The sequence below is a fragment of the Saprolegnia diclina genome, assembly GCF_000281045.1.
Source record: "Saprolegnia diclina VS20 unplaced genomic scaffold supercont1.21, whole genome shotgun sequence".
Lineage (NCBI taxonomy): Eukaryota > Oomycota > Saprolegniomycetes > Saprolegniales > Saprolegniaceae > Saprolegnia > Saprolegnia diclina.
Window position 1 is genome coordinate 666,443 of NW_008246088.1, and position 12,448 is coordinate 678,890.

At 60.8% G+C, this 12,448-nt stretch overlaps 6 protein-coding genes across 6 annotated transcripts; 4 read left to right on the plus strand and 2 right to left on the minus strand.

Moving 5' to 3' along the window:
• Positions 1-61: 61 nt before the first annotated feature.
• SDRG_07501 (hypothetical protein) lies at positions 62-558 on the plus strand (the record flags this gene model as incomplete). Its single annotated transcript, XM_008613338.1, has 1 exon — positions 62-558. Exon 1 carries the CDS (start codon positions 70-72, stop codon positions 556-558), a length of 489 nt encoding a protein of 162 aa, XP_008611560.1. The 5' UTR covers positions 62-69.
• Positions 559-865: 307 nt separating this feature from the next.
• Positions 866-2,008, minus strand: SDRG_07502 (hypothetical protein; the record flags this gene model as incomplete). Its single annotated transcript, XM_008613339.1, has 1 exon — positions 866-2,008. Exon 1 carries the CDS (start codon positions 1,970-1,972, stop codon positions 866-868), a length of 1,107 nt encoding a protein of 368 aa, XP_008611561.1. The 5' UTR covers positions 1,973-2,008.
• Positions 2,009-2,606: 598 nt separating this feature from the next.
• On the plus strand, positions 2,607-4,975 carry SDRG_07503 (hypothetical protein). The gene is made up of 15 exons (XM_008613340.1): positions 2,607-2,715; positions 2,760-2,816; positions 2,866-2,889; positions 2,932-3,076; positions 3,126-3,251; positions 3,301-3,345; positions 3,393-3,491; positions 3,533-3,723; positions 3,770-3,826; positions 3,878-3,901; positions 3,952-4,093; positions 4,140-4,265; positions 4,314-4,358; positions 4,404-4,502; positions 4,548-4,975. Exons 1-15 carry the CDS (start codon positions 2,612-2,614, stop codon positions 4,905-4,907), a joined length of 1,644 nt encoding a protein of 547 aa, XP_008611562.1. The 5' UTR covers positions 2,607-2,611; the 3' UTR covers positions 4,908-4,975.
• Positions 4,976-5,216: 241 nt separating this feature from the next.
• SDRG_07504 (hypothetical protein) lies at positions 5,217-8,927 on the plus strand. Its single transcript, XM_008613341.1, has 9 exons — positions 5,217-7,487; positions 7,526-7,678; positions 7,727-7,883; positions 7,933-8,067; positions 8,115-8,348; positions 8,400-8,446; positions 8,491-8,678; positions 8,723-8,827; positions 8,869-8,927. Exons 1-9 carry the CDS (start codon positions 5,239-5,241, stop codon positions 8,892-8,894), a joined length of 3,294 nt encoding a protein of 1,097 aa, XP_008611563.1. The 5' UTR covers positions 5,217-5,238; the 3' UTR covers positions 8,895-8,927.
• A 12-nt stretch (positions 8,928-8,939) lies between these two features.
• SDRG_07505 (hypothetical protein) lies at positions 8,940-9,992 on the minus strand (the record flags this gene model as incomplete). The annotated part of the gene is made up of 1 exon (XM_008613342.1): positions 8,940-9,992. The coding sequence occupies one exon, from the start codon at positions 9,990-9,992 to the stop codon at positions 8,940-8,942; it is 1,053 nt and encodes a 350-aa protein (XP_008611564.1).
• Positions 9,993-11,313: 1,321 nt separating this feature from the next.
• Positions 11,314-12,448, plus strand: SDRG_07506 (hypothetical protein). The gene is made up of 4 exons (XM_008613343.1): positions 11,314-11,550; positions 11,607-11,903; positions 11,948-12,025; positions 12,071-12,448. Exons 1-4 carry the CDS (start codon positions 11,323-11,325, stop codon positions 12,392-12,394), a joined length of 927 nt encoding a protein of 308 aa, XP_008611565.1. The 5' UTR covers positions 11,314-11,322; the 3' UTR covers positions 12,395-12,448.

Genomic DNA, 12,448 nt, shown 5'->3' on the forward strand with positions numbered 1-12,448 from the left:
TAGTATCTAGGCAAGGACGAGTACCGCATCACGGTCAAGCGCGAGGGACCTGCCGCGTCCGGGTGTCCGATGGGCAAAATCTCGTCGTACCTCCACGACGACGTGCACGAAGGCGACACGCTGCAAGTGTCGGTGCCCTGCGGCGACTTTTTCTTGCAGGACGCCAGTGACAAGCCGATCGTGCTCCTTAGCGGCGGCGTCGGCATCACGCCCTTGGCCGCCATGGTCCACGACCTCCTCGACAAGAACGTGCCCAACACAATCCTATTCGTACACGCGGCGCGGTCGCCGGCCGTCGAGGCGCTTCGCGACGAACTCCGCGCGCGGACGGCAGACAATGTGTCGTTTGTGAGCGTGTACGGCTCGCCGGTCGACGGCGAGCGCCACGGCCGCCTCAGCGCCGACCTCCTCGACGAGATCATTCCCACCAAGGACGCGCACTACTACTTTTGCGGTCCGCCGGGCTTTATGCGCTCTGTGCGCGACATTGTCCTATCGCAGTGGCACATTCCGGCGTCGCAAGTCCACTACGAGTTTTTCGGACCCCACGACGCGTAAACGACTATAGTGCATTTACATCATATATACTTTGCGTGTGGACAATATTGTCTGATGGACTATCGAGCATCGCAAATGCGGTGGCCAATTAATAGCTCGACTTCACGTCGCTACGCGCTTGCTCGACGTACGAGCTGCATATGCAACTGAGGAGCCGATCGCGGGCATCCTGCGGGTAATCATGGAGGACAATCAATGCTAATCGACCTTGTGTAGGATTGGTTGATAGCGAGGTGAGGCGTTTTCATGAGCAGTATATCGACTACTAGAATATAACTGGTTAGCGACTCGTGATATTCGTATCGCGTTATCCTTTTTGGCCAACGCACGCAATGGCAGGCGACCGGTAGCGGCGTCGGCAGCAATAGTACCCTAACCCCAAAAGGCTGAGCCCGAGGACAACGCCGACGGCAACGCCAATGAGCGCCGCTGTCGAAGCAGCACTGGACGTCGATGTGGTGCTGTTGATTGGCACCACGAGTGTCTGGACACTGGTGATGGCCAACTGATTTGGGTCGTCGAGGACGCCATAGTCCCACAAGGTCGATGCGAGCCACGTGGTCGTCGACTCGTTGCGAAAGAGCGACTGCATTTCCAACATGCCGTCCGGATCGTCTGTGGTTACTTCGGCCGTCATCTGCAGCGCAGCGGCCGAGCCATTCATGACGTCGTACGGTGGTGTCGTCATCGTGACGGGCCATACAGCGAGGAGAGTGTCGTTGCTCGTTGCATTTACTTGGGCATCGACGAGGAGCTGAGCGACGTCGACGCCGTAGCTCTCCCATAAGGACGATGTCATGCCTTCAATGAGAAGCTCCACGACAACGCTGTAGTTGGTGACGACGTACTCGGCGGTCCAGTCGACCGGCGCGGCAGGCGTACACGAGAGGCGACAGAGCGTGTCGCGGCGTATCGCGCTTTGGCACTCGGCAATGGCGGCCGAATACTCACTTTGGCACTTGGCTTGGATGCACTGGAGCAAGTCGGGGACGCACGTGCACTCGTCATAGCTGTAGATCGCCTTGCACGCCGCGTAGCTGTTGTCGCAGTAGCGCGTCGCACAGGACGACCGCTTGGACCAAAACGAGTTCGTGCTGAAGACGACGACGAGTGGCTGGGGCCTCGAGACCCAGAGCGGCTTTGGCGTCACATACGCGACGTATCCTGGGCTCCGTGAGACGGGGGCTCGATTGGGCGCGGGCCGGGGGCCGGGGTTGGCCACGGGTCTCGGTGCAGGATTCGGTCCCGACGCAGGCCTCGGGCCAGGGTTCGAGGCAGGTTTCGGGCCAGGATTAGAGGCAGGTTTCGGGGCTGGATTAGCGGCAGGTTTCGGGGCTGGATTAGAGGCAGGCTTGGGTGCTGGCTTGGGCGCAGGCTTGGGTGCTGGCTTGGGCGCTGGCTTGCTCTTGGCCATGCTGGGCACACTTCACGCGTCCAAAATAGATCGCACAGTGTTATGAGTGCTCACACAGTGCGCCTATGGAGCTATCAACCGTCGTTGGCAGCCATCTTTGACATCGACATCGTAAACACGAAGAATAAGTCTCAAGTAGCAGCATTGACTCGAGTCGCAAGGCTCATCGGACCGACAGTGCTGTGTCGCCGCCCACTAAGCCTACTCGAAGATCCGCAGTTCGCTCTCAGTCAAGAAGGGAGCTTCATATTAGGTCGCGCAGCCTATCATGGCTCGTCACTGCGCCATTATTATCACTCGGCGTGTGAAGGGATGAGCCCTTGGCGATGACGTTTCCACGCCACACACTCGACCAACTCTCTCGACAATAGCGCCGCCACGCGTCTGGCAGACAACTTGTCCAATATACACTGGATGGACAATATGAGAATAAGAGCTTAGGACAAGGTACAGTATGCTAGTATGTACTGCAATGGATATGTTAACTAACTGGATCTTCTGGGCGAGCCGGATGAAAAAGCTGGCGCCGCCGTTCGAAACGCATTCGATTGGATGAAAAGATCAAAATAAAAACGTTTGATTGGATGAATCGCAACGAATGGGGCGACGCCATCAACCCCTCGCAGGACAGTTGCCAACATGCACGTAATCGGTCTCATCCTGGCGCTGTGGGCGGCCGTCGCCGCCGCCGCCCTCGACAAGGCCCAGCGCGTGCCCATCAGCGTCATCTTCCGTGCCTACTGGTATGTCTGCAGCTGCGATCGTCGATCGTCGACACCCTTTCTAGCCCCGCCTGCCAATGGTACATTGGCGATCCGCTCATCAAGCTCGTCTCGGACCCTGCGTACGACGCGTCGCCCATGGTTCGCCGCATGCTTATGGCTTGCTTGTAGATTCCGCGCGATCACCGACCTCTCGTAAGGCGACTCGTCGTGTATGATGCGTAAAATAGTGTGTAGCTTGAACCCGGCAGCAGGCATGACCGAGACGGACGCTGGCTTTGAGTGCACGGGCGGCCCGTCCGAGTGCGAGGGCCACCGCTGGTTTGCGTGCATTCTCGACAAGGACAAGGACTCGGTCGAGACGTACATGAAGCACATGGCGGTAGGCGCATCACCGTCCGATCGGATGCGTCGTCTGATGGCATCCCTAGTGCATGGAAGCGCGCGACGGCAGCGACACGTGGCAGTCGCGCCTCGAGTTCTGCTACCCTGACCCGGTCGCAATCGCTGCGTTGCGCAAGTGCAAGGCCGAAGACAGCACGCGTCTCCTGCGCCAGGTAGCGACAACTTCACGCCACACCAACATCTTGATCTGGGTCGTTCTAGCTCACCAAGGAAGCCCAAGCTGTGGACCTCGGCTGGATGCCCTACGTATGTCTTGTCAGTGCACCTGCGCTCCGTACAAATACTCTGCGTAGACGATCGTCAAGGGCGGCGTTGTCGGCGATGTGACCAAGGGCGTCATGCTCAAGGACCTCAAGCTTGCCGTCTGCAGCGCATACAACGGTCCTGACAAGGTAGGACAGCGTGCATGTCGTACCTCTTCAAACCCATCTAGTACCTCCCGGTTGAGTGTTACGGGCTCCTCGGTCGCCCGACGCCAACTGTCGCTGCGACGACCGTCGTTGTGCCTGTCGCCGCCGCAACCGCGAGTCCGCTGACGACGCAACCGCCCACGACGACGGCACTGCCAACGACACTGCCAGCAGCCGCCAAGATTCAACTCCAAGTCATCTGGCGCGCGTTCTGGTACGTTTCCGACTCGAGTGTTTGCGTCGACGACGCGGTGCTTTAGCCCTGCCTGCAAGTGGTACTTGAACGATCCGCTCTTGCGCGTGCTCCAAGACCCCGAGTACGACGCGCTTCGTGCTGGGTTCATGTCCTAACTCTCTCTACGTTGTAGGTTTACCGAGATTCTCACTTTCATGTAAGCAACGCTCGTCATCATACGCAGAGACTTGACAAACCTGGGATTAGGCCGTACCCGTCGGGCTCGACCACGGGCACGAGTGGCGCATTTAGCTGCACGGGCGGCCCCTCCGAGTGCGTCGGCCACCGCTACATGAGCTGCGCGATTCATTTGTACCCGGTGGTCGCGGAGCAAGCCAAGCACTTGGCCGTACGCACTGTCCAGCTGGTGCCAATGACAATAGTGTGCATGCTAGTGCATGGAAGACGAGAACAAGCCGCGCGGCGCCTGGGATAAGATCGTAGGCATGTGCTTCCGCGGCCCCGCGCTCGCGCAAATGAAGGCCTGCTACCAAAAAGACAGCGCGAAGTTGCTCGAAAAGGTACCCGCCCTGTCTGCGTCCTGGTGACTGCACCACCTGGTGGTCTAGTTTATCGAGACGACCAACACGGTCGATACGCCGTGGCTGCCCCACGTACGACGCCTCTTCCTCGTCCTCGTCGCTCATGCAAAGTCGTAGACTACGGTCGACGGCACCATCTTGGGCTCGCCGACCGAAGGCGTCAGCTACGACATGCTCACGCTCGGTATCTGCAACGCGTACAAGGGTCCCCGCAACGTAAGCAAATGCAACGCACGCTACATGGCTCGATCGGCGCCGTAGAAACGGCCCCGCGCGTGCCCACCGCTCCCCGCCGACGTGTTGACGACCGTGCCACCGACGACGACCACCGTGCGCCCGGCCCTCGCCGCCGCCGCCGTCAACAACAACGACGAAGACGACAAGAATGCGCCGGTGCGGCCGTGCATCAACCACGAAAAGGGCTTTGTGTACGAAGACGCGCCGGACATTGGCAAGCGCGGGCTGCGCAAGGGCGCCGAGCAGCCGGTGAAGCTCCAGGTGGCGGTGCCGCCAGCGTCGTCGCTCGTGACCAGCCCGCTGCTGGTGCCGGTGCTGCTTCTCGGCACGATCCTCTTTATCGTCGTCCGCTTCTCCAAGACGTCCGAGAAGAAGGACATGTAGGTGGCAGTAGCTTGAAGTGGCCTCTCCACCTCGTCTTCAACATGCGACCATCGCTCACAGTGACCGAACCATGCGTATGCTTGGCAATGATGCTAGAGAGAGTAGGCTGCGTGGATGACGGCGCAGGACAGAAGAGGTAGCCTCGTACGCGTAGCGGTGGTCCTTGCTGCTCCACCTGGCGGCAGCCATGACTGGTGTGCCATTGACACTTGATACCGCGCCGTTGATTGGCTGAAAAGCAGCTGCTTGCGGCGCCAGGATTGGTGGATTGGCGTTTCTCGGATGGATTTTGCCCAGGTTGACATTTTCGATACTTTGGTCGAGTCGCATCATGGGCCAGTATGATGGGCTCGTCGGCGTCGGGAGCGACCCGGAGACGCAGATGCTCTTCCTCTTCGAGCTCATTGAGGCGCTCCATCTGCACCAAGAAGAAGAGGGCGAAGAAGCGCAGGACCGTCGGTGGAATGCGGACGATGATGATGGCAATGGCGACGACGAGGCGCTTCCGACGTCGCCGCTGATCGAGGTGGCGACCTTGACCAACGTGCTCGTGCATGCGTACTATTGCCCGACAACAATGCTCCTCGTGCTCCGCGCCATGAACGCGCTCTTCGACACGGATCCGGCCTTTGCGATGGACCCGTCCTTGAACGTGCACGTCGTCGAGACCGTCCTCTGCGCGGCCATGAGCCTCCACGACACCGACACGACCGAGCAGGCGCTGCGTTGGTCGCGCGCGCTGGCCCGTGATCGACCGTCCTGGGTTCTCCTGTCCGGTGCGGCGTACCTCTTCCTCTCGACGCTCCATGGCTCCCATCTCGCGACCAAGAAGCGCGTCTTGGAGCTCGCCGTCCGCGCGGCCAACGTCGACGCGTCGCCCGAGCATGCAACAGCGCTCCTCGCCATGGCTGATACCATTGTCATCGAGTACGCGAACGATCCGGACCCGACACTGGCTGGCCTCGCGTTGCAGTGGACGACCGATGCGCTCATGCTCGTCTTCGTCACCGACCACAGCTACCTCGCCGCGTTCGCGCACGACACGGCCGTGCTCTCGTTCTGGCGTGACGCCTTCCCGCGCTGGTCGCACGCGCAGCAGCGGTCGATCCTTGGGTACCTCGAGTACCTTGTGCCCGTCTTCTCCGACAGCATGCTCTCGGCGTGGTGCGAGATCTTCACCGCGTACTGCTTTGCCCCTGCGAGCAATAACGCACCAACGCTCGCGTACTACGACATGAAGGCAGCGGCGATCGCCGTGCTCACCAAGGTGGCCGCCTTGCGCGACACGAGCGTCGTACCGCGGGCGCCGTACGAGCCAGAGTGGTCGTGCAGCGAGTGCACGATGCTGCAGCCCATGGCGTACACGTTCTGCGGTGTCTGCGGCGCGCCCCGGGTCCCCACGCACTTTGAGATGCAGCAGCAAGAATGGCTCATCCGCAAGCTCCGCTACGACCAAGTGCTGGCGGGCCACATGACACCGACGTTGTCCAACGACGATGCGCGTGTGGGTACGCTCGCGCCCCGGATCGCGCCACTGTTTGCCGAACCGATTGGGTTCTTTTTGGAGTACGAGGCCCAAGAGATGGCGCTCTTGCTCGGACTGCCGCTGTACATGCAGCTGCTTGATCCTGCCGATGGTCCCGGCTGGCACCGCGTGTGTCTCGTGCTTGGCATCCTTCGCGTCACGGGCCGCCACGACGACTGGGTCGCCGACCAGATCGCGCAGCTCCAGGCAAACCTCAAAGAGCCGCATCTGCTGGTGCGCCATGGTCTTATGGCGGGCGAGCTGTCGCACCCGCTCTTTGCACTCGTCGCGCAGCTCTCGAGAGACAACGACGTGCACTACCACGACACGCTGTATGCCGCGATCGACGATGCGTGCGTCACGGAGCCACCGACGCTGTACGAGATGACAGCGAGCGGCTTGTTTAGTTGGCTTCTGCCGCGGTCCAAGACCGCGCCGTGGCTACCGCGTGCCGTCGACATCCAGCAGTTTGCCTCCGAGTTTACGTTTGCACCAGTAGACGGCCACTGGCACGAGACACTGCTGCGCCTCCGTCTTCGTCGACCCGATGGCGTTGTCGACGTCAGTGCGCACCCGCTTCTGTCGGTGCAGCACGTCCTCTTGGCCGTCAAGCAACTGCCGTCGGCCAAAAAGGACAATGACGCGTTTCTTGCGGATGTGACGCTGACGGGCGCTTTGCTGCCGCCCGTCGACAGCTCCGAAGCGCTGGGCTACCTCCTCGCGGGCGGTCGTATCTGCGCACCGTCTGACTCTGTCCTTGTCGCCGCCCTCACGGCCTCACCGAGCGATCTCTACGCAACCATGGTTGCATTGGATGTTGTCGAGACGGAGGTGCCGCCGACAGCACCAGCAGCGTGGCTGCGCGCACTCGATGCGCTGGCAGTGCTGCCACGTTTGACGCAGACGTTTGGGACGATGGCGCAGGAAGAGTGGCGCCAGCTGTCGCGCGTCGTGCCCGAGGCCGTCGCTGCGATCCTCCACGTGCAGCCGACCGCCGTGCCCCTTGCGCTCCGCAGCAGCTTCTTTCTTGGTTCGAAAGCCGAGCGCAAGACGCGGTAGGTCCCCGCCTTTGATCCGTCTCAATGGCGCGTAGTGAGGAAATCAGCGGACGCACGTCCATCACGGTGATGCGCGACGGACTGGCGAGCGACAAGACGTGGGCGACCGTGCCGCCGTCCAGTGTGCTGTACGTGAGCTTTGACGGCGAAGCCGGCCATGGCGTTGGCCCCACGACCGAGTTTTATACGTACGCATCCGTTCGTGGGACCTTTTATGACCATCTGTACCGATGTAGACTGCTGGCTCGGGCGTTCACTGCGCCGACGCTGCGTCTCTGGCGCGATCTCGACGCGCCGCTCTTTCCGGCACCCCACCATCCTGCGCTCGAGGGTAGCAGCGACGCGTTGCAAGCTTTTGAGACCTTGGGCCGCGCGCTGGGCCGTGCTTTTCTTGTATGGAGGCCGACGTGTGGCATTCGAGTTGCTGATGCACAGGACGTAGGATGGCTACTCGCTCGACTTGCGCGTCTCGCCGAGCTTTCTCAAGCTGCTTCAAGGCAAAGCGCTTGTCTGGGACGACATGCTGGAGGTGGACGCGTCGCTGTATCACTCGATGCAGCGTCTCTCGACCTTCGAGGTACCTGCTCGCTTCCTGGTCAGTCCTAGTTGACGGCGTTTGTGTAGGACATGGCGTCGCTTGGGCTCTACTTCAACCTCCCGGGCGTCGACAAGTACCCGCTGTGCGATCAGGGCTGCGACCGACCCGTCACGTGTGCCAACCGCGACGAATACGTGACGCTCGTCAAAGACCACGTCTTGCGCGTCAGCATTGCGGGTCCGGTGGCCGCGCTGCGCCGTGGCTTTGCCACGTGCATGCCGGTGCACACGTGGCAGTACTTTACGCCCGCCGAGTGGCAGGTTTGTGCGACTTTGATTCCATTCGATCGTCGGCTGCAAGTGCGTGCATAGATGCTTCTGCATTGCGATCTGCCGTGGACACGTGACGAGCTGCAGCGGTACCCTACCCGCAACGGGCTACGTTCTTATTTGTGGTGGCTAGCGGTCTCTGCTGCAGCGCCGGGTACGCGTGGGAGACGGACCAGATCCAGTGGCTCGTGGAGGTTCTGGTGACGCTCTCTGCGTTTGAGCGCGGCCAGTTTCTTCTCTTTGTCACTGGCAGTCCGTGCCTGCCGCTGGCGGGCTGGTCGGCGCTGGGCCTCACCGTCGTGCCGGTCTCGTCGGCTACAGGTACCTCGACGCTCACGAATCCATTTCGATTGGCGGTGACGTAGACGCGTCGCTGCCGTCGTGCAACACGTGCCAAAAGTACCTCAAGCTCCCTCGGTACTCGTCGCGCGACGTCTTGGCCGCCAAGCTCCGCACGGCCTTCACCGAAGGTATGTCGTCTCTGGTGTGTTTGCGTTTTCAAACTGACTAGGCCAAGCGTACTTTGCGTTGGATTAAGTTATATACACAGGCATGATCATCCTCCTCCGTTGCCTTCGTGCCTCAGGCGGGGCGCACGACCGTCCAGTGGGCCGCCGACGCGCTGCTTGCGTCGATGGTGTCCATCGCGACGCTCTCCGAGTGCTTGGCGCCAGGAAAGCAGTCGCTGCAGCGGCCCAGATACTTGCCGTTGTCGGCTTCGAGGCCAATCGCGCCGTTGCCGAGGTCGACGCAGGTAAACTCGGCCCACGGCTTGGCCTGCGTGACGCGGCTGAACGCTTGGTCGACGACCGTCGCGCCCGGAACGAGCTTGTACTCGCGGTTGAGGTAGTTGCCGTCGTTGCCGCGGAAGACGAGCTTGCCGTTGGCCGTGTTGAAGACCGTCCACGTGGCATCTGGTGTCATGGTGGGAGCATTGGCAAAGATTGCGCGCGGGATGGAAAGGCAGTCGTCGCAGCGACCCATGAACGTACCAAGATCGCTCTTCAAGCCGATGACGTCGCCGTTCGTAAACGTGCAGGCGGGCGAGACGGGGAGGCGGTCGACCGCCCACTGCGCTTTGGCGTCTTCCCAGCTCTCGGCGTGCACGAGCGTCGCGCTGCGGTCGCGGATGAGGAACTTGCCCGTGTCGGCTTGGAGCGCGATGCGGCCGTCGTCAGCGACGACGCACGTCCACTGGGCGTACGCGCCGTCGGACCAGTGGTTGGCGTCGACAATGGCCGCCGGCGTGTCGCGGCAGCGCGCGAGGAACTTGCCGCTGTCAGCCTGCAGCGCGAGCGTGCCGAGGCGACCAGTGTTGTAGACCTTCCAGGTCGCGGACGGGGCGACCGCCGGCGCGACGACCGCTACGTCGGTCGTGTTGTCGAGAGCAACGTACTGGCCAGAGTCGGCTTGCAGCGCAATGAGGTCGCCGTTGGCGAAGGCACAGGCCGCGGGCACGACGTACGGGATCGGGCCCGTGTCACCGTGGAGCCAGGCCGGGAAGATGGCCTCGGTCGTCACGTAGCTGCCGGCGAAGAGCGCGGCCGCGGCCATGGCGCCGAGGAGCGGGCGTCGGTGGGCGGCGGCGGGCGGCGCCGAGCGGGGCACAAGGCGCGTCGTGACGGTTGGCAGCATGCTGGCAAAAGCGGAAGTGGTCGCTTGCCAATGACACGGGATGTGGATTACGGATGAGTATCTAACACACCAATTGGGGGCAGTTGCTCGTTCTGGCCAGAGCAGGAGGCGGTGTGATAGGACTTGGAATAGTGTTATTGCAAATAGGGTTATAGTTACGCGTCAAGCGCTGGGATCTCGGCAACGACAAAGCGATGGCTCCGATAGCCTTCTGCTGCCAAGAGGAATGTCCCCTTGTTGTTGCAGGTACTGCACATCGATGGTGTCCCACAAGAGCTACAACACAGACGATGCGGAATGCACCCACACGATGGAATCCAACACTATTTCGAGTGGCTGAGTCATCCAGGCCGTGCCGAGCAGCATCAGCATCGCATTTGCTCCCTTGTGCTTGAACGTGCGCTGGGGCCTGCACGCAAAAGCCGAGCTCTTTTTACATTGTACTGGCGACTCGACCCTGTACTGCGGCTACTGAAGGTGGTCGTTGATGTGGTTGGCTGTGGGAGGATCAGGCCCATATCTTTGCATCCGACAAACCACGCTGCTTGGGGCCACTGGTTCCGAACAAGACCCTTGAAAGCTGGCACAGCTACTACGCCAGGAACTGGTCGCTGTGCGCGGTCGGCACGGCCGCTTGCCGCGGCTACTCGGTGAAGCAGTCAAATGGATGGCAGCTCAGTGGCCATCCATTCGCTTGGTTCACCACTGCTGCATCACACGGCATAGTCTCGTCCTCGTACACTCGACTCATGTAGCGATCTATCGCCCGAGAGCTTCGCCCGAGCGGCCATCGTGAGCGACCATGGCCGTCGAAGCGCCGGTGGCAGCTGGTACGGGGCGATTTGATGGGCATGAATGTCGCCATGTGATTGGCCAGAACCGTATCTTTCGCACCGTGCATTGGCTGAAATTAACGCTGTGCGTGCCAATCCCAGATTGGCCAAAAGTTTAACAACCCGCGACAGTGATTGGCGCTCGCATACATTGCCCGGATTGGCCAAAACGCATCTCTAAATGGTCCAATGGGTTCCTGCAATGTGGCTGGAGTCGTTCGCTACATACCGGCAGAAACTGGTTTGGTATCACTCTAGAAACCAGTCTGGAAATGAATTTGAAACCTACCAGAAGCAAGCGCTTGGAGCCAAAGGAGCAAGGGCGCAGGATGCTGCACCCATCTCCCTGTCGCAGCATTGTGGTTTATGAAGTCGATCGCGCGCCATCAACCAGTTTTTATACTCTCTCATCCGGATATATAGCCAATCATATCGGATTAGCTGGCAATCCTCCGGATACGCGGTGGCGACCGCAATGGCATTTCGAGATTTCCACCATGAACGTTCCGGTCTTGACGCTTCTGCCCGGCGACAGCTTTGCGCCGGCGCCCGCCAACTGGCCCGTCCACGACGTCTCGGCCGACCAGGCGCAGGTGCTCGCCAAGCTCCAGGCCAAGATCGACCTCGCCTTCGTGGCCAAGAGCACGGGCAACACGACGGACGCGGCGCGCAACGACGAGCTCCTCGCGTGGTGTGACACCCGCTGCCTCGTGCGCTACCTCAAGGTAACGTTACGATGATGCTCGAGGTAGCTGCGAGAGGCTCAATTAGCTGCGTCTAGGCCACCAAGTTCAACCTCGACCAGGCCATCGAGCGCCTTGCCATCACGCTCAAGTGGCGCTTTGAGTACGCACCTGACAAGATCACGGCCGACGAGGTCGCGCCCGAGGCCGAGACGGGCAAGAGCTTCCTTAGCGGCTTTGCGCGCGACGGCCGCCCGGTGTGGTACATGCGCCCGCACATGGAGAACACCAAGACGCACGACCGCCAGCTCCGCTTCACGTGCTACAACCTGGAGAAGGCGATTTCGCTCATGCCCCAAGGCCGCGAGTCGGTCGTCATTGTCATCGACTACGAGGTTTGCGTAGCTGCCTATCGCTCATGCTACCTGGAATGTAATAGCACATCAACCGCCACAACTCGGTGCCGTTCTCGGTCGCCCGCGAGTTCCTCCACACCATGTCGAGCCATTACCCCGAGGTATTTTGAGGGATACATGAGCATGGACGTACAAACACATGCTAGCGCCTCGGTGTGAGCCTCATGGTCAACGCGTCGTGGTACTTTTCGGTCGTCCTCAAGCTCCTCTCGCCGTTCATCGACAGCGTCACGATGGCCAAGCTCAAGCTCGTCAAGACGTCCAACATGGCGTCGGCCGGTCCGGTCGCCGACGAGATGACGCCAGAAGCCATTGACGCCAAGAAGCTAACGTTCTCTGGCAACAACGCCGATGCGCGCCTCTTTGTACAGCCCAAGTACCTCCTCCAAGAGTACGGCGGCAACTTTGGCTGGAGCTGGAACTTTGCGTCGTACTGGTCGGCGCTCTCGGCGGTCCAAAAGCGCGACTAAGAAGTCGATAGACCTTTGTGTAATACATTTCTATGCTTGTCTACGAACGTCCAT

Coding starts and splice junctions, on each gene's coding strand:
- SDRG_07503 (XM_008613340.1), top strand. CDS start 2,612: ATGCACGTAATCGGTCTCATCCTGGCGCTGTGGGCGGCCGTCGCCGCC. Junction 3,724..3,769: donor GTCATCTGGCGCGCGTTCTG/GTACGTTTCCGA, acceptor GCGGTGCTTTAG/CCCTGCCTGCAAGTGGTACT. Junction 4,094..4,139: donor AGCAAGCCAAGCACTTGGCC/GTACGCACTGTC, acceptor TGTGCATGCTAG/TGCATGGAAGACGAGAACAA.
- SDRG_07504 (XM_008613341.1), top strand. CDS start 5,239: ATGGGCCAGTATGATGGGCTCGTCGGCGTCGGGAGCGACCCGGAGACG. Junction 7,884..7,932: donor CGCTGGGCCGTGCTTTTCTT/GTATGGAGGCCG, acceptor CACAGGACGTAG/GATGGCTACTCGCTCGACTT. Junction 8,679..8,722: donor GCCGGTCTCGTCGGCTACAG/GTACCTCGACGC, acceptor GCGGTGACGTAG/ACGCGTCGCTGCCGTCGTGC.
- SDRG_07506 (XM_008613343.1), top strand. CDS start 11,323: ATGAACGTTCCGGTCTTGACGCTTCTGCCCGGCGACAGCTTTGCGCCG. Junction 11,904..11,947: donor TCATTGTCATCGACTACGAG/GTTTGCGTAGCT, acceptor GGAATGTAATAG/CACATCAACCGCCACAACTC. Junction 12,026..12,070: donor TGTCGAGCCATTACCCCGAG/GTATTTTGAGGG, acceptor AACACATGCTAG/CGCCTCGGTGTGAGCCTCAT.